We start from the raw sequence: 27,650 nt of genomic DNA, 5'->3' as shown, positions 1-27,650 counted from the left end.
TATACATATAAACATTATAAAATAAATAAATAATAATAATAATAATAATAATTGTTATATTAACAATTATTAATTAAGCTTTATTTTATATATTTTACTAACAATAGTAATAATAATTATTATTATTATTATATTATTATTATTATTATAGAGCAATTTTATTTTGGCTAAATAGTGTATTTTCATTTGTGGTTATCAGCAGTTTTTATTCTTGTTTTGCTGTTCTACATCTATCTTTGTGAGCGTCACTCGTATGTTACTCGTATGTTTAAAATTCTTAATATTTGTCCAGTTCTGTCACAGGATAGTAGAAAAATAGCATCTTTGGAGAGCTTCTCAAACAGCAAAATTTTAATGTCAGTCCTTTTACAAGTGATTGATCTAATTTGCTTTCATTCTTTTCATCTTTGCTTATAGTTTACAGCTACAAGGCAGAAAAGTATTTAACCACTGCAATTGAAGAGTGACTCCTGTATTCTGTACTTTTGCAGAACTGAAAGTATTCACTCATGCATTTAAAAGAGGTTATCACTTTACACATATCCAGTTAAATTGTGTCCTATTTTGATTGAAGGTGAGAAGAGAATAAGAACATCGCCTCTTCCTTTATGCAAACTCCCACTTCAATCCAATTTGCACACAAATGAGAGCGCAATGTCCCAGTGTCCCCCAACTCTACTGTCTCAAGGCTAGGATCTTATCTTTAGCACGTACGCGAATGAATGTTAATGGAATTAACATGCCGTGTCGATGAGTCGAAGCGTATTTGCACGTGACTGCTGTCTTCACAGGTGTTTTCAGACGCTGTGAGTCTGCATACAGATGTACGATAAAATTAAAAAGCCAAAATGGTCTGCAACAATTGCACGGTACACATTAGTCTATCTGCGTGACTGCACAGGTATGTGGTCGTAGGAGTCAACAGAGAAAGAGAAAGACACAAGTCTCTCTCTTTCTCTGTGTCCCTGTGGTAAATGAGTTTCTCTGGTTCCCAGGCAGCAGGAATGTCCAGGTAACTGAGTGCTGAAACTCTCCAAAATACAACATGACATAATAGAAGGGGATCAGTTTACAGCTCACCCTGGAGACACACTCTCTCATACTCTCCCACACACATAAATAATCACAAAACTGCGCACATACATCATATTTCACACAATACAGATATGCAAGCACTGTTTAGATGGAAATTTACAAGAAGCAAATTTTTTTTTCCCATGTGTTACTGTGTCAGCTCATGGGTGTGTTTTTCCTGCTAACAATGCTGGCATCCTTTTAAGTTGTATGAAGTCAACATTAGCCTAAGTAAACACAACAGCTATATTGATAACTGTTTTGACTATGAAACCACATCAACACAGCGTCTAAAATGCTCTCACAGCTCACAGAGCCATTATGTCAGGACAAATTTTAATACATTTTCTTCTGATGAACTGTGACTGAAACATTTCCACAGAAACCTATGGGTGGTTTTTCTTTCATTCAGATTCAATCTTATGAATTTGCTCATTGGAACTGACATGGAGTCATGGATAAATTGCTTTTTACATTTTAATTGATGGATGGGACTCATAAGCCCAGGCAGGGATCATGTCTGGACATGCCCACTCCATTTAACCAGCCATATCCCCTTCAGGTACTTTCAATTGCCCATGTTAAAGCTCAGGATTACAGGTTTAATGGAAGAGGAATTGAGAGAAGAATTTAAAATGGTAGTGGTGCTTTGGTGGTGGTGTAGCTTTGTGGTTGAAGATCTGGACTGGTAACTGAAAGATTAACGGCTAAAACCCTGGATTGCAAGAGCTATGAACACTGTTTGTGTTTGGGTGGTTGAAAATAAGTATATTTTACATAAATCATATACATTATTTTAAATGATTATACACTACTGTTAAAAAGTATGGGATCAGTCAGCTTCATTAATGTTAATGAGGCCTTGTCCACACTTTCATACACCTTTCAGAATCTGCAAAATGTTAATTATTTTACCAAAATAAGAGGGATCATACAAAATGCATGTTATTTATTTTTTTTTTTTTAGTACTGACCTGAATATTACATTTCACACTGAGGACAACTGAAGGACTCATATGCAACTATTACAGAATGTTCAAATGCTCACTGAAACACGATGCATTAAAAGCTTTTTGAATTTGAAGATCAGTGTGAATTTAACTTATTTTGTCCTTTGAGAAACATGTAAATATCTTCTGTAGCTTCTGAAGGCCAGTACTAAATAATAAAAAAAAAATGATATTTAGGCAAAATAAGAAAGATGTACACATCTTCATTCTGTTCAGAAGTTTACACCCCCTGGCTCTTAATGCATCGTAATGCATTGTATTGTGCCTGTAATGTGCTACTCACACTGTTGCTAAAAATATGTTACTTTGTACACTCTTCATATTACAGTCCCGCAAAGATGACAGAAAATGTACCTGTGGGAACTTTTTCACAAGATGCGAAATACATACCAATAAGTACATATCACTAGAGTTTCCAACAGAAATGAACACTAGAAGCAGTAAAACAGCTGGTACTTTCATACACAGTTATGATTACAGCTCCATATGTTTCACTTTCCAGAAGTAACAAGTTTGCTTGGTAGCTTTGCCGGCGTGGAATTGGACTTAGGATGCAGAATCCTTGGGTATGAATCCCATGAAAAACTACTCACGATGAAAGATGAAAGATGAAAGATGAGAGATCGGAAAACAAGCTAAAACGGCATGCTTGTGATAGCGTTTTTACATTACATTCACTTTTGTTTATACTATTGGGTAGGTTTAGGTGTAGTGCACATGGTACGTTATTTTAAAACGTCATGGACCATTTGAGCTATAGCACCATTCAATGGACATTTCAAGTCAAAACTACAGTGACACATACAAAACCAGCGTCACATAAAACACAATATGTCAGTATGTATTTTGCGTCTTGCGAAAAAAGCTCTTACAGGTATGTTTTCGTCATACGATCTGGTTGAATATGCAGATTTTTTCTATCCGAAAACATTGTAGTATTATTATACATTACACAGTTTTATTACTTTTTACGATAACAATGATATGTTTGATGTGATGAATATAAAATTCTAAAGAACAGCATCTATTTGATATAGAAATCTTTTAGAATCTTATTAACTTCTCTGACTTTTGACCAATTTAATTGCTGAATTAATGTCTTTAAAAACACTGACCCCCAAATTTTTGAACGTTAGCGCATATCATATATGTGACCCTGAACAACAAAATCAGTCATAACACTGTGTCTACACTGGACGCGACAAAGCGACCGTTACAAATCATTTAAACTTTATGTGAGCACATCATAAATAGAATGCAGTAGCAGTTTACTGTTGGGGATTTGTCGTGTTGCACCGCGCCACATGCAGTGTAGACAGCATCAATGATTATTGTTTTGATATATGTACAGTACGAAATTTACTAAATACCTTTATGGAACATGATCTTTACTTAAAGGAGAAGGCCACTTCCAGAACAAAAATGTACAGATAATGTACTTCCCCCCCTTGTCATCCAAGATGTTCATGTTTTTTTTTCTTCAGTCGTAAAGAAATTATGTTTTTTAAGGGACATTTCAGGATTTTCTCCATATAACGGACTGATATGGTGCCCCGAGTTTGAAATGTCAAAATGCAGTTTAAATGCGGCTTCAAACGATTCCAAATGCGGTTGTAAACGATCCCAGCTGAGGAAGAAGGGTCTTATCTTGCGTAACGATCGGTTATTTTCATTTTAAAAAATACAATTTAAATACTTTTTAATCTCAAACGCTTGTCTTGCTCTGCCTGAACTCTGCTCAAGACAGTTAGGGTGTGTCGAAAAACATACCCTAACTGTCATGAAGCTGAAAGAGTTCAGGCGGAGTAAGACAAGACGAGTGTTTGACATTAAAAAGTATATAAATTGTATTACTTTTATGAAAATAAATTGTTTGTTTCACTAAATAAGACCCTTCTTTCTCGGCTGGGATCATTTACAACCACATTTGGGATCGTTTGAAGCTGCATTTAAACTGCATTTTGGAAGTTCAAACTCGGGCACCATATCAGTGGAGAAAAATCCTGAAATATTTTCCTCAAAAACCATAATTTCTTCACGACTGAAGAAAGAAAGACATGAACATCTTGGATGACAAGGGGGTGAATATATTATCTGTAAATCTTTGTTCTGGAAGTGGACTTCTCCTTTAATATCTTAAAAGATTTTGGCATCAAAGAAAAAACTATAATTGTGACCCACACAATGTATTGTTGCCTATTGCTACAAACATACCCATGCTACTTACGACTGTTTTTGTGGTCCAGGGTCACAATTCATTATTCCTTTCTTTTGATTTTAGGGCTAAATTATGACCCAGACATGGTTCTATGAGATTCATTTCAGCCATCCATTTAACCCTAGGTGACACAGAAGAAATTTCTATGTGATAGGCAAAATAAAACTCTGGGTAAAGTGTCAGCTAAATGTCACATTGCTAAAATTAGTATCATAGTTGATAAAGGCTTTGGGCCTCTAATCAAATCTGCTCAGAGGTTTGATCTCAGGTTTGGGTGATTAATAAGGTGCAGGGTTAGTAGGGAACAAAGTGTGTGACCTCAGGTTGCTATAGGGGAACTGGTATGATAACATAATAAAAAGTTCAATTAAGTAATGATGTAGATTAACTACAACCCAGTCTTTAAAAGGCAGAAGGCAAAAGGCTTCAAAACTGCTAGTCGTGAGCACAGACACCCAGAGTATTGCTGGGACAGTGATAAATGGCTTCAAATATCTCAGAGGGTACAAATCCAATCTTCATCAGATAACCTTCAGGACTCGGTTATCACACTCACTTAAATTCAGCAACATGCAGGAAATTACATGCATAACAACTGCATGGTAAGGGAAAAATGCAGAAAAATCTCCTTTTCTGTTCAGTTCACATGCATTTCTTCAACCCTAAAACATGATACAATGCAATACGCAATATTACTGTAATTACTTATGTAATTTTGGTATATTGCAAACCACCACAGCATGTTATTTGAATGGCTTGTTTTGTATTCAGATGGCAATTATTCAAATCTTTTATTCAACTCGAATTCCAGATCATCTGACACTTGTAAACGCCCCAGCGTTTGTGGCGTTAGATGGAGGTAATAATTTCACCACTGAAGATATCAACAAAAAATGATTCCCAAATCCTAGAGTTCACACACATCCACTTCCTCTCCATGTCCATTCATCCTGATCATAGACGCCCTCATCTCTTCTTTTCTTGTCACAACGGAAGAAAGGGAGAGTGATGATCTCATTTACTGTGTGACCACATGAAGGCCTACAGCTTCAATCACGACACCATTAATCAGGAAAGACTAAACAATGGAGTAGCCACAATGGATTACAGTATGACAACACAGTTAAACGGTGAAACACAGAGTGTGGGTCATCACTTAGGAACCGACACTTAGAATACAAACCGAGAGTCTGGGAGGATCAGAAAGCGAGCGGAGGAGAAGAGAAGGGAAGAAAGCCAGGGAGAGAACGGCTCACCTTTCCTCATAATACCTGCGCTCACCTGTTTGTCTCCTCACCTGAGGCTGGGATCCTGATACCCCCCTCCCTCCCTCCTTCCACCTGAACCACCACACAAAGATGGACAGATAATACGGTTCTTTCACTCCCTTGATGCCCACAGAAATCCATTCACTCCCTCTCCCTCGCCCTTTCAGCCCTGCCCTGAAACTGATCCAGACGGACGTTTTTTCCTCCAGAATTTTCTCACACTCACAGTTGTGAGTCTTTAAACAGCCCGACATACACTCATACACTTTAAAGGGATAGTTCACCTCACAAATGAAAATTCTGTCATTGTTTCAAACCCATAAGACCTTTGTTCATCTTCAAAACTCAAATTAAGATATTTCTGATCCAAGAGCTTTTTGACCCTGCATAGAGAGCAATGCAACTGACACATTCAAAGCCCAGAAAGGTAGTAAGGACATCATTAAAATAGTCCATGTGGCATCAGTGGTTCCTTAATTTTATAAAGCTACAGGAAAACTTTTGTGCACCTTTTGTACCTCTTTCATGTCATTCTCTACATGTTCACAAGTATGACATGAGAGAACCGTGAACTGTGAATATCTCATTAAATTATTGAAATATTAACTTGAATATTAAATATTAAGTCTCAGGAGCTATTACAGGTAAATATTTTATCTCTAAAAAACTTTGGGAAAATTGTTGCTTTTTTACATTTCAAAACATTTCACATGTGCAAAATGCACATCCCTAGTGCCCATGCACTACACAGAGATCCATTTGTCGGAGGCTCTCAGACCTGTTCCTGCAAGCCAGGACAGCTGGCCTGCATCAGATGATTTCCCCCTGCAACCAGCAAAGCTCCAACTAGCTTTGGGCTTTATTGGAAACATTATTGCCATTTATAATTTATGTAGTTACAAATATAATATCAATATAATCTCACCCTTATTACTTTCTTACTGTTTAACACCCACCTATATTGAGCAGCCAGTTTGATCCTAAAACTAACAAAAATTAATAATCATTTTGAAGGAAACAAACAAACAGAGGCTCTGTTTCAAAACCTAGTGAGACAGCATTAGGAAGTACTTTATTGCATCAGCAGTGCAGTACCAACCATTTCAAAAAGGAAAGAGAAATGTGGATCTTCATGCTGTTCAGAAGTTTTCACCCCCAGCTCTTAATGCATTGTGTTTCCTTCTGGAGCATCAGTGAATGTTTGAATAGTTTTAATAGTTGTGTTTGAGTGCCTCAGCTGTCTTCAGTGTGAAAAGATGGATCTGAAAATCATACTGTCACTGCTGGAAAGGGTTCACATATGCAAAAGATGCTGGAAAACTGAAGAATCTGCAGGACCTGGGGGACTTTTCTGAAGAACAGCAGGCAGTTTAACTGTTCAGGACAAACAAGGGATTCATGGACAACCATCACAAAACAAAAAAACAGTCGTAGATCATCCAGGTAACCACACATTGTATTAAGAACCAAGGGTTCCCAAACTTTTGAAAGGGGTTATTTGAATAATTTCAGCCATTTTTTAATCTTGTGGACTATATGTAAACATCTTTTATGTAAACTATCTTACTCAAGTCAGTACTAAATAAAAAATAACATGCATTTTGTATGATCTCTCTTTTTTTGTTACATTATTCACATTTTTACAGATTCTGCAAGGGGTTCCCAAACTTCTGACTTACATGCCACTGTACATCCTTTGCTCAGAAAGAAATCACGTGTTACACTGACGGATAAAGCATGAGAAACATTGATTATAAATACACTTACAGTTCATTTAATAACAAATTATTGAGTTGGGTGGGCTGTGTGTTTGCATGCTGTACATATATGGCTGTACATACGCATTTGTACCGAAGAAACAGACGTCACTGACAATGGCTGCACTCTATGCTTTTTTGGCCTGTCATTTGCATGAATTTGTAAATTTCTAAACTTTTTGGTGTGTTGCATTAGCTTGGCAACATGCCAACATTATATTGAAATCAAGTCAAGTCAAATCTAATCTCCTACTATTCACAGGAAAAGTTGTAATTGAAACATGCACTGAAGCAACACCAAGATCTTGGGTTCAAGTTCCAGTGAATGAAAGAACTGATGAAAATGTATTTTAAATTATACCTATGGTGTAAGTAGGGCTCAGTATTTTCTATGTTTTGGATTAAAGGAGAAGTTCACTTCCAGAACAAAAATGTACAGATGATGTACTCACCCCCTTGTCATCCAAGATGTTTATGTCTTTCTTTTTTCAGTCGTAAAGAAATTATGTTTTTTGAGAAAAAACATTTCAGGATTTTTCTCCATATAGTGGACTTCAATGTTGCCCCCGAGTTTGAATATCCAAAATGCAGCTTTAAAGGATTTTATATGATCCCAGCCAAGGAAGAAGGGTCTTATCTAGCGAAACGATCGACTATTTTCTTTTAAAAAAATACAATTTACATACTTTTTAACCTCAAATGCTCGACTTGTGTATGTCTGAACACTGTTTTTTCCATTTCAAGACAGTTAGGGTATGTCGAAAAACTCCCATCTCATTTTCTCCCTCAACTTCAAAATCGTCCTACATCACTGCAGAAGTACTGACCCAGTGTTTGCAAAGTGAAGAGGCAAAGAAGATCAAACACCTTTTACAAAAAAAGGTAAAACAGCAATGTAGGACAATTTTGAAGTTGGAGGAGAAAATGAAATGGGAGTTTTTTTTTTCACAATCCACTCCTAAAAATTAAGGTGCTTCACGATGCCACAGAAGAACCTTTTTTGTTTAAATGGTTCCATAAAGAACCTTTAACATCTGAAGAACCTTTCTGTTTCACAAAAGGTTCTGTGTGGCGAAAGAAGGTTCTTCAGATTATAAAAACGTAAGAAAGAGATGGTTCTTTAAAGAGCCTTTGACTGAATAGTTCTTTGTGGAACCAAAAATGGTTCCTCTATGGCATCGCTTGAAGAACCTTTTGAAGCACCTTTATTTTTAAGAGTGTAGTCACTTTCTTCCTCAGAACTGTGAGATATAAACTTGCAATTGCAAGTAATAAAGTCCGATTCTGAGGGGGGGAGAAGACTGACATGTTCTCAAAATATATCTCACAATTCTGAGACAAAAGTCTGAATTGTGAGATGTAAACTTGCAACTATAAAAAAAAAAAAAGAATTGTGAGATAAAAAGTCACAATTACCCTTTTTAATTTTTTATTCAGTGGCGGAAACAGGCTTCCATACTCATCCACTCCTGACAACAAAATGGAAATATTTCCATGATTTCATTACATTTATAGATGAAGTATATACCTGTGAAATTTAAGTACACTTAGCTGTAGCTGTTAGCAGCACAAGCAGCCTTTCTGTTAGAGCATCTTGGGGCAAGTCAATTTAAACTATACGCTTAAACTATATCTTACGAGTTATTTTAAAGCCCTTAATATAAAGCATATCTCATGTTTGGGACAAAATGGATTATGCACTTTCCAGCAACAGCTCACTCTGTGTCTTCTGCTATTTTTCAGATGTGCTCGCCTCGCATCAAATCACTGTATATCGATATAAGCGGTATTGCTTCATACCATATAGCTTACAAAAAATACATTGATATAATCATACAAACTCGATATACCACCCAGCCCAAGGTGTAAGTAGTTTTGTATAGGCCACAAGACAGTGCTTAACATCAGCAACTTATGAGGATCAATTTTTGAAGGAATACTGAGATTCTGAGGCCTGAAGCTGGTTGTAATGCAGCACCGTGGTAGACAGTAATTACAGCAAGAGCATAATGTAATATTTTACATGAGAGATATGTGGGTCATGATACTCATCTTTCTTTTATTGGGGGTTTCTGTGACTCATCGAAGAGTTTGATATCCCCACCCGCTCCCTTTAGATTCTAATGATAAGATTGGTATTATGTGTGCTGACTTAGCATAGTGACAAGATATTCATGATCTCAACCACAAGACAAACAAAAGCTTTGTCAAAAGCTTCAGTTTCCTTCTTAGGGCCTTGGGCACCTCTCTTTTATGTTTCTGTTTTCTTGAGTTATATGAAGTTGAAAAATTGTATCATAAAAAGCCACACCAGTATTAAATCACAGTGGTCTAATTAAAGATCTGCTTTTAAGTCAACGATTAATGGTCTATTTGTAGTGATAGCGTCTGCTCTATTAGCCTACTGCAGACAATAAAAACCAGTGATGTCAATTTGTCTGGAAATAAGAGGGAATAAACATGTTCTACAAAAATAAGAGCCAGAAAAATGATGAAATACAGCGGAGAGAAAGAAAGACACAATTTCTATTCAAGACAATGACCACAGAGAAAAAAAATGCAAATAGATACCAAATAAACAAGCTGCAAATTATAACATTCAGGTTTGATTTAACCAATCAAAAACCAATTCTGTGATTCGTGACCTTGTAACCAAACTATTTTCATTGGTCATGCGGAAATTTGGTACAACAGCAAGATTCAGACAAAATATGACCATATATTTTTGTTTATTTTTGCTTCATCAATGAAAATGGTTTGGTTAACATTTCGGTTTGGATCGGTACGTGGTAAACACAGACAAGCAGAGAGAAACTGAAATGTCCCAGTGACATTAGACAAAATATCAGCAGTCTCTGAATGCAGCTTATCAAATCAGAGAACCAGAACAACACTCATTATATTACAAAAGACAGTCTTTATCTTCAGCCACCACAACACCAACAGATAAAAAATTAAAAGTTGTGCTACAATCGTTCACCCTCATCTTTTCCTCTCTTTCTTTTTCACACACACACTCTATCTCTCCACTCTAATCAATAAGTGTATAATCAGTTTAAAGACTCAGGCTGGAGAAAGCCAAACAGTGACCACGGCACTCACAGTGAGGCTCAGTAAAGATCACTGGCACAGCACGTCTACGGTCTGGCCAACAGTCAGCCAGCATTACTACCTCCATATGCTCGGCATAATGCCACTGAGGTCAGATCAAGGTTAATTGAAAACTTCCCTATCAGCAAGTTAATAAAATAGCACGCCTGCTTATATAGCTTTAAGGAAACCACAGCATAAGATTTGGGTGTGATCCAAGTTTGTGGATAGAGGAAAACAAATGCTTTAATACAACACTTCTAGTGTTGTATTTAATTAACCCCTTCAAAAAAAAATCTGTCATCATTTAATCTCCATCATTCCAAACCCAGAAGGATTTTGTTCATCTTTGAAAGCGCAAATGAAAATACTTTGAATGAAACTTGAAAGAGTTTTGTCCCCTTTACACCAAAACTTTGACGTTTCAAAAAGCTTGTAAAGACAAATGCTATCTTTGAATATCCTTAAAGGGATAATTCAACCAAAAATGAAAATTCTGTCATTAATTTCACACCCTCATGTTGTTCCACACCCGGAAAACTTTTGTTCACAAATTGTAATGCTTCTGATGAAATCCTAGAGCTTTCTAACAAGGGCTGGGCGATATGGTCAAAAAATGATCACGATAATTTTTTCATAACAGTTGATATTGATAATTATCATGATAAATGTCAAATTTTTATTTCTTTCAAGACTTTTGCTACAGTATGAAAAACAGATGATTAATTGTGGCTTTAAACTATTATTTATGGTCAGAATATGACAAACAGTTTGTTTGTTTTATTCTATACACTTTTTCCAGTAATTTTTCCTTAACAAAATAAATATCTTCATAGAAAAAAAAAAATCTTAGTTCTGCATCAGGTTTAATGAGTAATATTGTTTTAAATCAAGAAACAGGTTTGTGTTGCCTGATAATATTAATAATATATATATATATATATATATGTATATATTGTCTCTCAGAAATACACATTTGATAGTAGCTTCAGTTAGGATGCAGATGTAATTTATGTTCATTATCAAAAACACTAATGTTAGAAAAATGTAGCAACATAATTTTTATATGGTGAAATTAAATTATTCTGCCTGTTTTTTTTTTTTTGTTTTGTTTTGTTTTGTTTTGTTTTTTATTAACCATTGCTCTTCCATAGTATCATCCATAGATCATGATAACAGTCATAGACCAATAAGAGTTAAAACCACAAATATAGCACCTCAATACCATGGTAAAAATTTAATATGGTTCCTAGGTATTTGTATGAAAAACAGTAGTCCAAATACATTTGGTATGAATGCATAAAAGCTATAGCTTAATCACAAACATTATATCGACCATTTATTGAACTCTTGTTAGCGTTCATAATTTATATCATGTGATAATTATCGTTATCAATTTATCGTCCAGCTCTATTTCTTACCCTGTACAAACAGCAACGCAACATGTTCAAGGCCCAGAAAAGTAGTAAGGACATTGTTAAAATAGTCCATGTGACATCAGTGGTTCAACCTTAACTTTATGAAGCTACAAGAATACTTATACTTTCATTAATTTGAAACTACTCCAGGAACAAGAAACATACCAACTAGTTACTGACCTGATGTAGACTTAGCTTAAGTGGACTGATATCGTCTTCATCTGGATTGAGGTTTACATCAGGTAACATAAAAATAAGCAGGCCTGTGTTGCAGTCCCTTGAGCAAGGCACCAAGCCCCCAACTACTCCCCGGGCGCCGCAGCATAAATGGCTGCCCACTGCTCCGTGTGTGTGATCATGGAGTGTGTATTTGTTCACTTGGATGGGTTAAATGCAGAGCACAAATTTTGAGTATGGGACACCATACTTGGTCACGTCACGTCGTTTCCTTTCCTGCGCTGTTGTCATTTACCGCCTCCCAGGGTTGTCAGGTTTTTGCAACAAAACAATTACTACTCAAAACTAGCTCAAAACTAGCCCAATCACGTTTCAAGGGGGGTCCCCCAGTGGGGCCGTTTCAACCCGCGGATTTGAAAAACAACCTGCACCAACAGTGTTAAAGGAGAAGTCCACTTCCAAAACAAAAATGTACAGATAATGTACACACTCCCTTGTCATCCAAGATGTTCGTGTCTTTCTTTCTTAAGTCGTAAAAAAATTATGTTTTTTTGAGGAAAAGGTTTCAGGATTTTTCTCCATATAATGGACTGATATGGTGCCCCGATTTTGAAATTCCAAAATGCAGTTTAAATACGGCTTCAAACGATCACAAATGCGGTTATAAATGATCCTGGCTGAGGAAGAAGGGTCTTTTGTATTAAAAAAAAATACAATTTAAATACTTTTTAATCTCAAATGCTTATCTTGTCTTGCTCTGCCTGAACTCTGTGTATTCTGGTTCAAGACAGTTAGGTTATGTCGAAAAACTCCAAACGTATTTTCCCCCTTAACTTCAAAAATCATTTCAAAATCATCCTACATCACTGCAGTACCAACCCAATCTTTGCAAAGTGAACATGCAAAGAATATTAAACACCCTTAACAAAAAAGGTAATATAGGTGATATAGGAAGATTTTGAAGTTGAGGGAGAACATTTGTTGAGTCAACTTAAAATAATTTGTAACCTGGCTGCCTTAAAATTTTAAGTTCAGTCAACTCAAAAAAAGTTGATTCAACTTGAAATGTTAATACTAAGTGACAACTTAGATATTTGAGTTAAATCAACTTGAATTTTTTTAGGCAGCTGGGTCTGTTAAGTTTAGCAAACACAAATATCTAAGTTGTTACTTAGTACAACTTAACATTTCAAGTTGACAAACTTGTATGAACTTAAAATTTTAAGGCAGCAGGGTAACAAATTATTTTAAGCTGACTCAACAAATTGTGTTTTTTATTTTTTACAGTGTGGAAGTTTTTCGACTTACCCTAACTGTCATAAACCAGAAAAAAACAGAGTTCAGGCAGAGCAAGACAAGATGAGCATTTGACATCATAAAGTATATAAACTGTATTATTTTTATGAAACTAATCTATTGTTTTGCTAGTTAAGACCCTTCTTCCTCGTCTGGTATAGTTTACAACTGCATTTTGCATTTAAACTACATTTTGGAAGTTCAAACTCGGCGCACCATAGAAGTCCATTATATGGAGAAAAATGCATAAATGTCACCTCAAAAAACATCAATTCTTTACGACTTAAGAAAGAAAGACATGAACATCTTGGATGAGTACATTATCTGTACATTTTTGTTCTGGAAGTGGACTTCTCCTTTAAAGTAGCCCAATTCCGCAGGTAAATCTCAGACTTGGCAACACTTCTGCTTCCACATGTGCTTCCTCCTGAGAATAATATCACGTCATTAAACCGCAGAGAAGAACCAAATTGTCGCAGCTTTAATGACGTACAGAATGCAGTGCCTCAGAAAATACGATCTGCCTGTTTACATGACAGTCGCACTGGCACATATATGATGTATATCCGATGTATTTCCACATATGAATGCGGTCTGAAACCGATACTGAAATATCCGAATGCATGCGTTTTTCCCCTGTTTACACGGTCAAAGAACACATTCGATATGTGTCGCATATGAGCAAAAAAATCTGAATTGGGTCACATTTAACTGACAGTGCAAACAAAGGCCTTAGTATTATAATACATGCCTGCTAAAGCCATATGGTAATTTTTTTATATCCTGCTAACTTTGTTGTAGAATGTTGAAGCCTTTAATTTTTTTATTGATTGAGTTTATAGAGGTCTATTTTTTGTTACATGAATATGTTGGCTGGTTAAACAGCTTGATTCATAATGATTTCTTTAACGATGTCTTCAAAAACTTTTTAAGCCTCAACGTTTTGGTGTTATAGGCTTTCAGTGGAAAAAAGAAATCTCCCTGATTTCATTATAAATATCTAAAGATGGACAAAAGTCTTCTGGAAAGACATAGGGATAAGTATATAATGACAAAATGTAAATTTTTCTGCCATTTTCCGACATTAGCTGGTGTATTTTTCATGTATTTGAAGCATTTTTCGACCAATAGCAGATGAAGGAATGTTTTCAGGACACTTGTGTGTGGCCTGCTTTGTCATTTTCTATCTGTTATTCTTGTAAATTACAGTTTACTTTCAAGAACTGACAAGATAAGGGCAGCAGAGGTAAAGTCTTAGCAGCGGAGACAGTTTAATGGTGACATGACAGCTGCCCTTTAGAAAACATCCCGCTTATGTGTTCAGACACACACAATTGTCTCTATAACAGATCAGAAAAACCTGCACATTATCCAAGTGTCTTCCAAGCCATCTTTGGCAATGCTTTCTAGAATCTCATCTTTTCATCTCATCAGTGTTCACTAACAGATCAATAAATGAGAGATGTACTCACTGGCCATGCGTATTTAAATGGGATAACAATTCGTCCATTTCTGCTGTCGCTTCCCTCGTTTCCGTGGTGGTGTAAGGTATGGGAGTTGCCACCCAGGACAGGTGTGTTCCCAGTACCGTATGTACAGGTGCCAGTTGGTGCAACCCGAGCTTGGTACTCCTTCAGACAGGCCTTAAAGAAGGTGTCACACTGATCACCTGATGAACAGCGCTGCCCCCCAATGGTCTGGGGGTCACAGCACTGACCATTCTGTAGAAAGCCCTGAGGGTTTATCCACTGTCGAATCTGCACCTCAAATGTGCCCACCGCACACACAACCTAAAGGGAATTCAAAACAGCAAGGTTAAAAAAATGAAAAACAAACAGGAAATCTGAAGTGACAGAGCACATCAAGGCATTAAGATGAGAAGCAGCACTTTCAGCCTCCAAAGGTGTTTAGAATTTAAATTCTTTCATGATGCTTGTTCATATTCTCCACACTTACTGGCTTTCTGAAAATTGTTTTATCACATCTGGATGTTGCGTGGTGCAGGCAAGAATATCAATGCTGTTGTTAAGGCCATAATACGACTGTAAAAATGTACCATTTTCCTTTATAATGTAAATTACAAATATTGATTGTTAGTAGTAATAGCAAGTGCTTAAAGGGATAGTTCACCCAGAAATGACAATTTTGTCATTAATTACTCGCCCTCATGTAGTTACAAACCCATAAGACCCATAAGACTCTCCACAGACAGCAATGCAACTACCACGTTCAAGGCCCAGAAAGCTAGTAAGGACATCATTAAAATAGTCTAATAGTCCAATACTTCTGTGCGCAAAGAAAACTAAAATAATGACTTATTCAATAAATTCTTCTCTTCAATGTCAGTCTTTGAGGCATGTTCGGAAGAGCACCATGACATTCTGACGTAGAACCTGCCTGCACTGCATTTTGTTTGCAACCAGAGAACTGTATACGCATGCGTCACAGTACTGTCGTGAACGTGCATCGAAAACTGACATGAAAGAGAAGAAACTGTTGAATAAAGTCGTTATTTTTGTCACACAAAAAATAATGTCGTAGCTTCATAACATTCAGGTTGAACCACTGACATCACATGGACTACATGACATGAGACAACCAAATTTCCCTTGATCTTTTTACATATAAGAGGTCTTTGTATGCTTAATACATCCTGCAAGTTTCATAACTTACGCCTCATTATAAACAGAGCATTTATGTATAGCCATTAGAAAACGTCTCGTTCTGGATCTGAGGTACAAGGTGACATCACTCAGGTGCAGTCATTTGCATAAACACCGCCTCCAGAGCAAGACATCGCCAAATAGTCTTTTTTTCGCCATAGGCCCCGCCCACTGGCGTTCAGTCACTTGATACTTGATTACACTGGATACAGTATGCACGTTCACTTTTGGACACAGTCCACACGCTTGAGTCTGTCGTCAATAGGACAAATGAAGTGAACGAACATTCGCTTTGACGGGTTTGGTTTAAACAACTCGTTCACGTCTACAGGTGTCAGAAGGTTCCCAGCGTAAGGAACAAGTTGGTAGTGTTTTTTAATGGCATCCCGGATCACGTCTGAGAATTGTGGCTAGAAGTTCGTAGAATGTTGTTTTGTAAACGAGGCACAGTGTAATGGAGAGTTCACAAAGAAACTTTTGTTGAAAGATTAAGTGGTACTATATCTGACTGCAGCTGCATTACAAACTGTAAGTAAATTATTTCATAATGCTTTGTCTGGAAATTACCATTTTATTTTGATTATGTTGTCAAAAAATTCACATGCAAAAGTGAGGGGGATGGGCATTGATACTGTTTCCTATGCAATGACGATAGCCAATCATAACAGTGGCTGATAACTGACAAGCCTGAAAGGACACGCCCCTTAAAACAGTTTGTTTTAGACAGAGGGTCAGAATGAAGGTTGAAAATAATTCTTTTTTCCACATTTTTTTTTTTTTTTTTTTAGTTTTTTGTGCAAAAAACTTTATTAACATTATAAGCAAATCTCAAGGAACATATTACAATAATTTTAAAAAATCCATGTCATGACCCTTTAATAGTGTCTTTATTACCTTTCTGGGCCTTGAACGTAGTAGTTGTGTTGCTGTCTATGCAGGCTCAGAAAGCTCTTGGATTTCATCAAAAATATTTTAATTTGTGTTCTGAAGATGAACAATGGTCTTACAGGTTTGGAACAACAGCAAGGTGAGTAATTAATCACAGAAATCAGTGGTTCTTAACCTCCAAAGCTTCTCTTTGTCGAAGATGGCTATCTAAGCTCTGGTACTTCTGCTGTAATAAAAATAAAACTTAAAAATATTATATATTTAATGCACTGAAAAGTGCATGAATAATCCTTGCAGTTTTACTGAATGAGAGCCAATGTCCTGGTTACTCTTTTCCATTCCATGAAAAGTTCATCTGAGCTCCCTCTATTGCAACTCTCAAAACCTCTTGGAGTTTACACACATTTAAATATGCCATTACAAGATGCAAAGCAGCAGGCTGAACTGCAAACATTTTAAACATTAAATCTGATATAACACTTTCCTGGTAAATTTATTACGTTTATGGTTCTTTTATTGCGGGTTTACAGAACAACATGAGGGTGAGTAAATGATGACAGAATTCTCATTTTTGGGTGAACTATCCCTTTAAGACACAAAACTGAAAAGCACTCAACTGCATTACCACAAAACAGAAAAAAAGATGTGGTTGTGTGAACGAAAAACAAACTTGCTCTGAGTAATGCTCAAAGGCCCTGCTGATTCAGACTAAGCAAAAGATGTGAATTCAAAATAAAACATCACATTGTGCTGTTTCCTTCACATCTGACAACCTTCAAACAACAATCCTCACAAGACCCCATTCATCCAGACAGATAATGACTTTAGTAGTCTTTGTATTTGGAGACAGATAAAGACAGAAAGAAAAGACGATAACATTGATTCAAAGCAAAATCCCTGTGTCTAAATGGACAGCTACAGACCTCTTCAGCGTCGTAATCACCCTCTTCATCTGTATGCTCACTTAACTTCATTACCTCAGGTTATTTACCTCCTCATGTCTTGCCTCTCTCTCACGCTTTCTCTCCTTACTCCCTTGTGTTAGTTACTTCCTACTCTTCAACCCCATGCTCTCTGTCTTCCATTCATCCGCTATATCAATACACCTCCCTTTCTTTTCTCTACCTCTCCCCAGAGGGGAACACATTTACAACGTAGCTTCTATCAGACTGTGTCGTTCTCTTTTTTTGCGCTTCTTTTTTACCTGGGAAAAGATCTCTCCTTCTCTCATCATGTTCAGACTTTGCTGTCTCTATTGTTACCATTTTTTTATTCATCTCTCTTTTTGTCATAAAGGAGGAGAGGACGCACACACACTCACACACACACATTGCAGAGGGGCAATGTCCCTTGTTTGTCCTTCAGGTCCCACAGATTCTTTGGTTTTTCAGCATTTTTGTGTATTTGACCCTTTTCAACAATGACTGTATGATTTTGAGATCCATATTTTTTTTACACTGAGGACAACTGAGGAACTCATATGCAACTATTACAGAAGGGTTAAATGCTCACTGATGCTCCACAAAGAAAAACGATGCATTAAGAGCCGGGGGGGGTGAACACTTTTTAACAGAATGAATTTTTATTATTTTGCCTAAATATCGTTTTTTTTCATTTAGCACTGCCCTTCAGAAGCTACAGAAGATACTGTTCCCCGGAAGACAAAATACATTAAATTTACCCTAATCTTCAAATTCCAAAAGTTTTCACCCCCAGGCTCTGAATGCATCGTTTTTCCTTCTGAAGCATCAGTGAGTGTTTGAACATTCTGTAATAGTTGCATATGAGTCCCACAGTTGTGCTCAGTGTGAAAAGATGGATCTCAAAATCATACAGTCATTGCTGGAAAGTACAGTCAAATACACAAAAATGCTGAAAAAACAAAAAAATTTGTGGCACCTTAAGGATTTTTCTGAAGAACAGCAGGCAGTTTAACTGTTCAGGACAAATAAGGAACTCATGAACAACTATCACCAAACAAAAATCAAGTGTATGTAAACCTTTGAAGAGGGTCATTTAAATTCAACCTAGGCTGGTTGGCTGTTCTCAGCTGGTTTAAGATGGAACTGGCTTAGGCTGCTTTTAGCTGTTTTTTGTTTCAGCAGGATTATGAAATATCTTATTCAGATCAGTAATAAATAAAAAAGTAACATACATTTGGTATGGTCCCTGTTATTTTGGTAAAATAATTAACATTTTGCAGATTCTGCAAGGTGTATGTAAACTTTTGACTTCAACTGTATATATTTTTCTATATTCGCATACTAGAAAAAAATCCTGATGTGCATCACACACTCTCTCCCACACAAATAAACACACACACCCACACACTGATTCCCCTGCGAATACAACATTCCAAGCCGGGTCAGACAGTAAGACTCGGTGGTGCCTGTCCTCTCCCCGTGACCCCACGTTTGAGCAGGACCGCTGAATGGCTGCACTGTCCTCCCATTGTTCCATCATGGCATGTTGTCCCATTCCTGCTCCTAAAACATGGACACATCAAACACTCGGCAGATAGACCACCGGCCATCACTCTCCATCTCTCTTTCTTCCTCTCCCTCTATCCTCTGCCAGGGTCATTCCCAACATACCTGTATTTCAGCGGTCTCTCTTGTGGAGCTGCATCACAGGGCTCATTACCGCGACATTAAAACCCCACAAAGACTCATGCTGAACTCCTGCCATCCAACATCAGAGACGAGACAAAGACATGCTGCAATTTAAAACAAAATAGATATGTGCATAACATAGGCTATTTACTGGGGCAGCTACCCATTTTAAAGACATGGATTGACTAGCTGTTATTACTGTCTAACTGTACAAAAGATATCCGTTATCTGTTTTATTCTCCATTTAACCAGGAATCATTCTTAATTTCACTTTTTAATACTTCCCGCAATTCATGAAAGGCTGTACTGTTCAAATGGCTGTCCTCCAACTGGTAATGAACAACTGCTACAGTCTACAATCTGGGTACAAGACAGTATCCAACACAGCTGGTCTATGTGACACATTACTGCCCTGCTTCTTTAGGCCAAGATTTAGGCCAAGATTTCTGCACATACACAACATATGCAATATTACTGCAAGCTCAGCAGATTATTTTCCTCACATTTCTTACTACTTATTACTGTTTTACTGTATTCCTTAGTACCTTACATTAACTACCCACACATATATTTTCATTTTCATTTATTTGTTTGTTTGTTTTAACATGACATTTTCTTTCCATTTTACAAAAAATCTGTAATGTAACTCCATGAAAGTTAATTCTTAAACACTTTCTGGAAACAAAGGCAAGAGATTTGAGAGATTAATTATAATATTAAATAAGATACCTTTCAAAGGTTTGAGGATTTAGTACTTAAATAAATTTTTATAGATTTAACGAATAAGAAATTCATAATTTTATTCAGTAAGGACACATCACATTGTTCAAAAGTGAAATTAAAGACATTATTAATGTTACAAAAGATTTCTATGTCCTATTTTGAAGAATCATGTGACAGTGAAGACTGGAGTAATGGCTGCTGAAAATTCAGCTTTGCCATCACAGGAATAATTTTAAAATGTATTAAATATGTATATTGTAATAGTATTTCACTATGTTACTGTTTTACTGCATTTTTAATTAAATAAACTGAGTACCCTAGTGAGCATAAGAGACTTCTTAAAAATAAAATAAAATAAAATAAAAAAATAGTAGCATAGTGTACACAAGTTGTTCTCAAAATTTCAACAATATAGGGTCCTATGATTTTTTTTAAATCAAATTTTGGATGAGTAAATCAAAAGATCAGAACACTTAAATCAAAACGTGATATGGACTAGTGTCCGTGAAAATAAAGCCGTAAAAACACTATTTAAAAATGAATGTGTGACGCCGTCTCAATATATGAGTAAATGAACACATGTACATGAACACAACGTATCGTCATATCATATACTAACAGAAACTCAAGCGTCTTCATAGCAACCTTTCAAAAGAAAAGTTTGGTTTAACTTAAAGAAACTATGGCAGAAATATATTACTTAATTATAGTACTGATAGTACTACTGCTACTAATAAAATTAATATTCAAGCATTATTTTAAAGGATTTATTTACCAGAAAACAGGAAAAAAAAAAAAAAGTTAAAACACAACACAATGTTTCTGAAAAGGAAAGAAATAAAATAATTATAAATTAGCTTAAAAAAAAGTGAATTTGAAAAAAAAAAAAGTGTTTCAAAGGGCCTTAGAAATGTATTTTCGTTAAATTTTTAATAAATTGCTCTTAAATTGTGTAAGTTTCATGGTTTCAATTAATTAGACATGCTTTTTAATTGATTACATTTAATTTATTCATTAAAAAAGAGTCTAGAAAAATTCAATCAATCGTTGTGTGATTTATTTTAATACTCTCCTCCCATAAATTTTGCATCTGAAAGGAAAACTCCTACAAATGCATATTCAGTACGGGTGCAAAAATAACCGTGTCCACAGGTTTTCAGCACTAATTCTTCACTGCTGGCACTAGTTGCTAATAAAACTGGCCCTAAATGTTTACAAGACTTAAAAATGCACATTCATGATTGACGAACATAAGATCAGCCAGTCAAAGCTCACTACTGGCCTGGAAAGGTCAAGTGACATTTCCGTCAACTGGCCTTTAGGCCACTGAGCCATCCTTATTGTTGAGCCCTGTTATTTATAGCCCAACTAACAATACAAAGCCATTGATCACTTCCCTCTTCATCTCTTCTGACAATAACATAAAACCTTTCGATTTCTTTTCTCTGGAACTTCATGTAACACACAGGCTTTAGATCTTCCAAGAATCATCAAAGCATCCAAAAACCAAAGTTCATCCTGCAAAAACGACAGAACCAAAATATTAGCATTTTTCACACGCCCTCAGAGTCAGGACAGGTATGTCCATCCAGCAGAAACCCGCCAGAACACACATGCGCTTTCTGAGCTCAAAGGGTTCTCATACCCTGGATCTGCCCTCCACAGCAGGTGAGGTGTCATCTGCACCACAGACCAACAACCCCACGGAGACCTCAAAGCCTGGAATAATAGGTGGCTGGGGTGGGATGTGTAGCTTTAGGAGTAGATTCAGAAAGACGTGGCTTGGTTTTAAACAGAGCAGGCTTTTTATTTTTTCATATTTCGAAACTAAAATTATGATATGTGTTCTCTAAACACAGCAAAGCTATTTGGGTGGTACAAATGGATCAGCATAATTAGAGTCACTGAATGTTTTCTCGGAATGCAAACAAAAGCAAAATCACATGCTACAAAGAGACCCATTTCTCTTTATAAAATCTCCATGGCTGCTACTTTACTGCCTGATGTAAACATAATGAAATTAAAAATAAGCCTCGCTCTAAATAGAAAAACACTGCAATGTCCTCATCTTTACTGGAGCAAAATGATGCTTGTATAAATAAGCCAGTGCATCAGGGTATATTTCACACACAAATATGTTGAGCATTTTGTTTTTCATTTCTCCAGTTATTGTAAGCTTAAAGCTTTACAATAACAAACAGCTGTGTGCGTGTGGTATATCGTTGTATAGCTGATATGAGACTTTAATATCTGCATGAAAAACGAGGCAACACGCCCAAAAGAGCGACAAGTGCGGCGCGTAACAAAGAAAGATGGAACAACAGGTGGTTCTCGTCCACATAGGTGCAAAACGGAATTATGGGGTGTTCCCCACCCCTAAATCAAGATTAAATCTCCCAAATTACGGTAAAGTAGCAGCCTGGGTGTGTTTAAAGTATGTATTTGCTTTTAATGCTATTTCAACAATCATAAAAGTTTACAAATTAGTCAGAAATCGCTAAATGTGTTCGTTTGCGAAGAGAAATCGTCTTTGATTGAGGAGGTAACCATAGCAACAGCTAAGCGATCGCTGCCTGTCGGACATTAGTATATCGACAAAAACATTGCTGTCGTATTTATTACGTTATTATGGATGTGCACAACACATATGTATCACAAAAATCGTTTAAAAAGTTAAGTTTACGCTTTAAGTTAACGCTTAGTGTTTGTTTGCGCGATATGGAGCTTTAACCGACTGCGCCCAGAAAATGACTGACAGAAATTGTGTTAAAAAGTTCAGTCAGTTGATAATTCGCATTCTGGTGCAAACCTCTTGCAAACAGGTCTAAAGTAAAAACAACCCTGCACTAAACAACCCCAAGGACTGTCCGTGAAAAGCTCTGGAGAGGAAACAACCGTGAAAAAGTCCGAGCAGGTTAAACGGCGGCTGAAAATAGCGCGTAATCGGCGGCTTACCTGCGGCTGCAGCGCAAGCGAGAGTAGGAAAAAGACGGTCCAGTGCTGTCCGCGCTCTACATCCCTTATCATCGCCCTAACAGCACTCCTTCTGTCCGTACTCGAGCTCTCCCAGAAGTGCCAACTCTTTCGGTCTCTATCCATTCTCATAGCAGAGATTTGCGCACTTGTTCTGTGCGTACGGAGCAGCCTTTCCCTGTTTGGTGACGCTTTCTTTACACTGTCCATCTGTCCATCATGAAGACGCAGAGGGAAAACGAGCAAAATGAATGTGGCACAGGTAAATGATAAGACCACTGAGGTCTTTCCACACTCCGCGCGGAGTCCAGGGTGCCTCCTCCTCCTCCTTCTCTAGCTCTTCCTCTTTCCACCTGCTACAGTTAAGAAGCTTTGAATGTTCGACCTGCTGACCTAGTGACTTGAGCTTTCATCCCATTTACTTTCCCCACTCACTTAAATCAGCTCTTTTCCCTCACGTCAACCGGATAGGCTTTCCCGATGCCCTCCCAAAGCAAAGCGTTGCAAAGAGCGAGCGCTGAGAGCGAGACTGCGCATCACCGTGGGAAGCACTAGCGGTAAAGTTGCCAGTGGAGGGTGTGTCCTCCGCATGGGAATATCCGTCACCTGTCTCTAACTTGAACATAATATCGTCATATTTCTCTGTCACAAACGAAAGTAGTTTAGAAATATATCATTTAGGTCTAAATTATTGTCATGAAACGTCAAAAGTACTGTTTTTACCCAAATTCGACTACTATAACACTAAAAAAAAAAACATTTAAAAATAAGTGTCTGTGATCAGATTGAATTTCTAGGCTATATATATATATATATATAAATTCAACATCCATTTTAAATATTTAGATTAAAAAAACCATCAGTAATAAATGAAATAAAACTGGAAACAAAGCTGGAAATAAACAGCACAAATTAATAAGCATGCTAACAGCTCTAAAACCCACACAAAAACTGTTAAAGTCAATGCACTGCGTCATTCTGTGCTTTGCGACCAGAAGAAATGCGTTGTAACAAAATTGTGAGAATTGTCTAGTCAGACATCTAGTTTTAACATCTCAGCTAACAGGCAACCTTCTCCGAACTTTAGTGAACTTCTCTCAAAGTTCAAAGTTCTCTCAAAGTCAAACAAGCATTTCTACCAGTAACGATAATAGAATGTCCGTTCAAAGTTATTGTCAAATCGTTAGCATAAAAATATTATTTGCACATTATTACTGGACCGTTTTTTTCGGAACGGTTTCATTTGGATGTTTCCTTTTCTAAAGGTTACAACCTGGTTCAGAACGTTCAGGGAGCATTCTCTAGTAACGTTTCTTTCCACCTTTTTTTGCAGAAGTAAGCTGTTTTCTGGCAATGTGTTAGACTTGATCATAAGGCGCCATAGGAAAAATAACGAGGTGGAGTAAACTGTAAAACTGTTTGCACTACAAACAACTGTGTTCATAATTAAGATAATACGTTAAAATAATATGGTAAGATCAGTTTGCAATATCAAGCAGCAAAACCAGCTGTTTTGTATGCGGCTAAAAACGGTAGACGCGGATAATACCAAGAAGCCAAACACATTAAATTTACAAATGGCCGCGCCCGCTGTTACGGAAAAATAAGGTCAGGGTTGCCAGGTTTTAAAAACAAAACCTGCCCAATTGCTACTCAAAACTAGCCCAATCATGTTTCGAGCGGGGCCCTGGTGAAAAATCGTGTTTGCCGCTGTAAAATACACGTTTTTTTGGTGGGGTTCCCCTGGTAAAATTCACAGTCAGTCTTAAAAATACAGGTGCTTCACCATGCCAGAAGAACCCTTTTTGTCTAAATGGTTCCATGAAGAACCTTTAACATCTGAAGAACCTTTCTGTTTCACAAAAGGTTCTTTGTGGCAAAAAAAGGGTTCTTCAGATTATCGAAGGTTAAGAAAGCGATGATTCTTTAAAGAACCTTTGACTGAATGGTCTTTTGTGGAACCAAAAATTGTTCTTCTATGGCATTGCTATGAAGAACCCTTTAAAGCACCTTTATTTTTAAGAGTGTTCCAGGGGATAAATATCACATTTTTGGGGTTGCTTCAACCTGCAGACATGAAAAACAACCCGTGGCAACAGTGTTAAAGCAGCCCAATTCTGCAGGAAACCACAGACTTGGCAAGACTGAATAAGGTGGATGTTGTTTGAAAATTGAATCTTTCTTTAAAAGGTTAGTTCACTTAAAAATGAAATTCTATCATTAATTACTTACACTCATGTCGTTCCAAACCCGTAAGACCTTAATCTTCAGAACACAAATTAAGATATTTTTTTAAGAAGTCTGAGGGCTTTCTGACTCTGCAGACAGCAAAGGAACTACTACATTCAAGGTCCAAAAAATTAGTATAATGACATTGATAAAATAGACCATGTGACGTCAGTGGTTCAATCATAATGTTATGAAGCTACAAAAATACTTTTTGTGCACAAAGAAAAATACTGACTTTATTCAACAATTTTTCTCCTGCGGTGTCAGACTTCGACGCATGTTCATGTGCATGTCCACGACGCATACGTGTGGTGCTGTTGATGCAGCCAAAGCTATTGGATTTAATCAAAAATATCTTATTTGTGTTCTGAAAATGAACAAATATCTTATACGGTTTGAAACGACACAAGGGTAATTAATAACAGAATTTTCATTTTTGGGTAAAATATGCCTTTTAACATTTATATAAACAAGAAAAAATGTAAAGCATTTTAAAAAAGGGGAACGTAAGCTTGTAAGCACCTCAAGAGGGTGTGGTCATGTATATTGCTGATTTCCAAATTGGATAAACTGATGCTGTTTAGTTACCTGTATTGCATGATGCATGGGCTGATGCTGAACCAGGAACACACGTTTGTTTCGGTGAGGACATTGCATAGACTTACACTGATTTTCTGTCAGGTTGATGACATTTTCAATCACCTAACCCAACCTCTACCCGTAAATGTACCCATCACAGAAACATCCAGAACACTAGATGTAAATCAAAACATCGTTTAGCTGATTTGTAAACCTTTTTTAACTAGCCAAATATCCAGACTAGTGGGTTGTCACAATATAAGTGAGGACATTTACTCACAAGTATAGTTAAACCAGTACATACACACATTAAGCTCAACAGCCCAGGATCCCTTCTATTTTGTAATAAAAAAAAAAGTCTCATTCTCTGCCACGCCATAAATAAGATCACTCAGATTCTACAACTCCATACTGGTTCTGTTTATGAAGTCACATTATACAGTTATCATTTGTAACAAATAAACTGTGAAATGATGCTATCCCAGAATGCACTGGTCTGGAAATTCTCAGTAGGGTTTTCTTTTCATGTGTACTCCCATGGCAGTTCTGGAATAATAGGTCTCAAACTTCACTTAATCTCTGAGCATGATCAAAGTGCTGCGGCACCAATTAAAAGACCCCGTCAGAGGCCAGACAATAGACAGACAGAGGCCGTTACATTCAATACTCATGCACATTTACATTACCGCCGGCTTGTTATCACATCACAGGCTAAAAGTGGAAGCGGCATGCTTTCTCTGACTTAATCATTAGGTCGCTGGGTGAGGACAAAGCAATAAACTCACAATCTCGGCTTTTCAGAAGACTGGACGCCAAATAGGCTATGTTTGTGGGGACTTTTTACAGCCAAAATGACTACGGATGTTTGAACATTTCACAAAGACTGAATATTTTTGTGTTTACAGTAAGATTTGTTATTGCGGACCACACACTTTGCTTATAGTACACTGTTTATTCTACATTGCTGAAGAGATAAATGAAAATTGAAATAAAATGAACCAGTTTCAGGTCTATACAAGTAACAACTAGTGACTTTTCTGGGTTGTTTACTGGTTTTAGAAGGATTGTGACAATTTTTCAGGCCAGGCAGAGACATCATTTTAAACCAATTTGGCTGGATTAGAAAACCAGCTCAGCCTATAAACCAGAATTTTAACTTAATACGGAAATTAAACGCCTGTATATCGGCATCATATCACTGCTTTTCAGATATCCAAATCGGGAACGAGTGAACTTTCCACTGTGTATGGAGGCAGTTACCACACAAAGCATCCGCTTTATGCTGAAAATATAATGAGACGATTTTATTGACTCGATCCTGTTTCCTCCCCCCATTCGCGACGGCATGGACTTGTTGCTGACGCGCACATCCCTGGAAACCGGTTATTTCCCAAAAGTAGAGTGACCCCGTGGTCAAAACAGAGGGCTCTTCAAGTCAGGCTGTGATTAGCATAGAGTGGCGCTGACCTCGACTCAACTGAATTTTAATCGCTCTTTATTCCGACTGACTCTAAAGAAGCGTTGAGAGTCGATGTTCAGACATAATGACATCATTTACGGATGCGTTAGAATTTTCAACTGTTGGCGGGAATTACCTGTGGGGCTGTTCTGACTAACTTTTTTTTTTCTCGTCAGTACTTAATTCAGTTATTGTGTAGATAAACTAACAGCAGTG

The 27,650-nt window shown here is 36.9% G+C and overlaps 1 protein-coding gene across 2 annotated transcripts in view; it reads right to left on the bottom strand.

Annotated features, from left to right (window-relative positions):
- Positions 1 to 23,701, bottom strand: part of LOC127181065 (protein jagged-1b) — a 76,620-nt gene extending 52,919 nt beyond the window's left edge. For both annotated transcript variants that reach the window (XM_051135565.1, XM_051135566.1), the window contains exons 1-2: positions 23,150 to 23,701; positions 14,781 to 15,098 (exon numbers count right to left, since the gene is read on the bottom strand). In XM_051135565.1, coding sequence (XP_050991522.1) covers positions 14,781 to 15,098; positions 23,150 to 23,377 — 546 coding nt within the window. In that variant the 5' untranslated portion in view covers positions 23,378 to 23,701. The remainder of the gene's footprint in view (positions 1 to 14,780; positions 15,099 to 23,149) is intronic.
- Between the last annotated feature and the right edge of the window lie 3,949 nt (positions 23,702 to 27,650).

Source organism: Labeo rohita, chromosome 18 (genome assembly GCF_022985175.1).
Source record: "Labeo rohita strain BAU-BD-2019 chromosome 18, IGBB_LRoh.1.0, whole genome shotgun sequence".
In the NCBI taxonomy this organism is placed as follows: Eukaryota; Metazoa; Chordata; class Actinopteri; order Cypriniformes; family Cyprinidae; genus Labeo; species Labeo rohita.
Note: the sequence above shows the minus strand (reverse complement) of the source record. Positions and strands in the feature narration are given on the sequence as shown.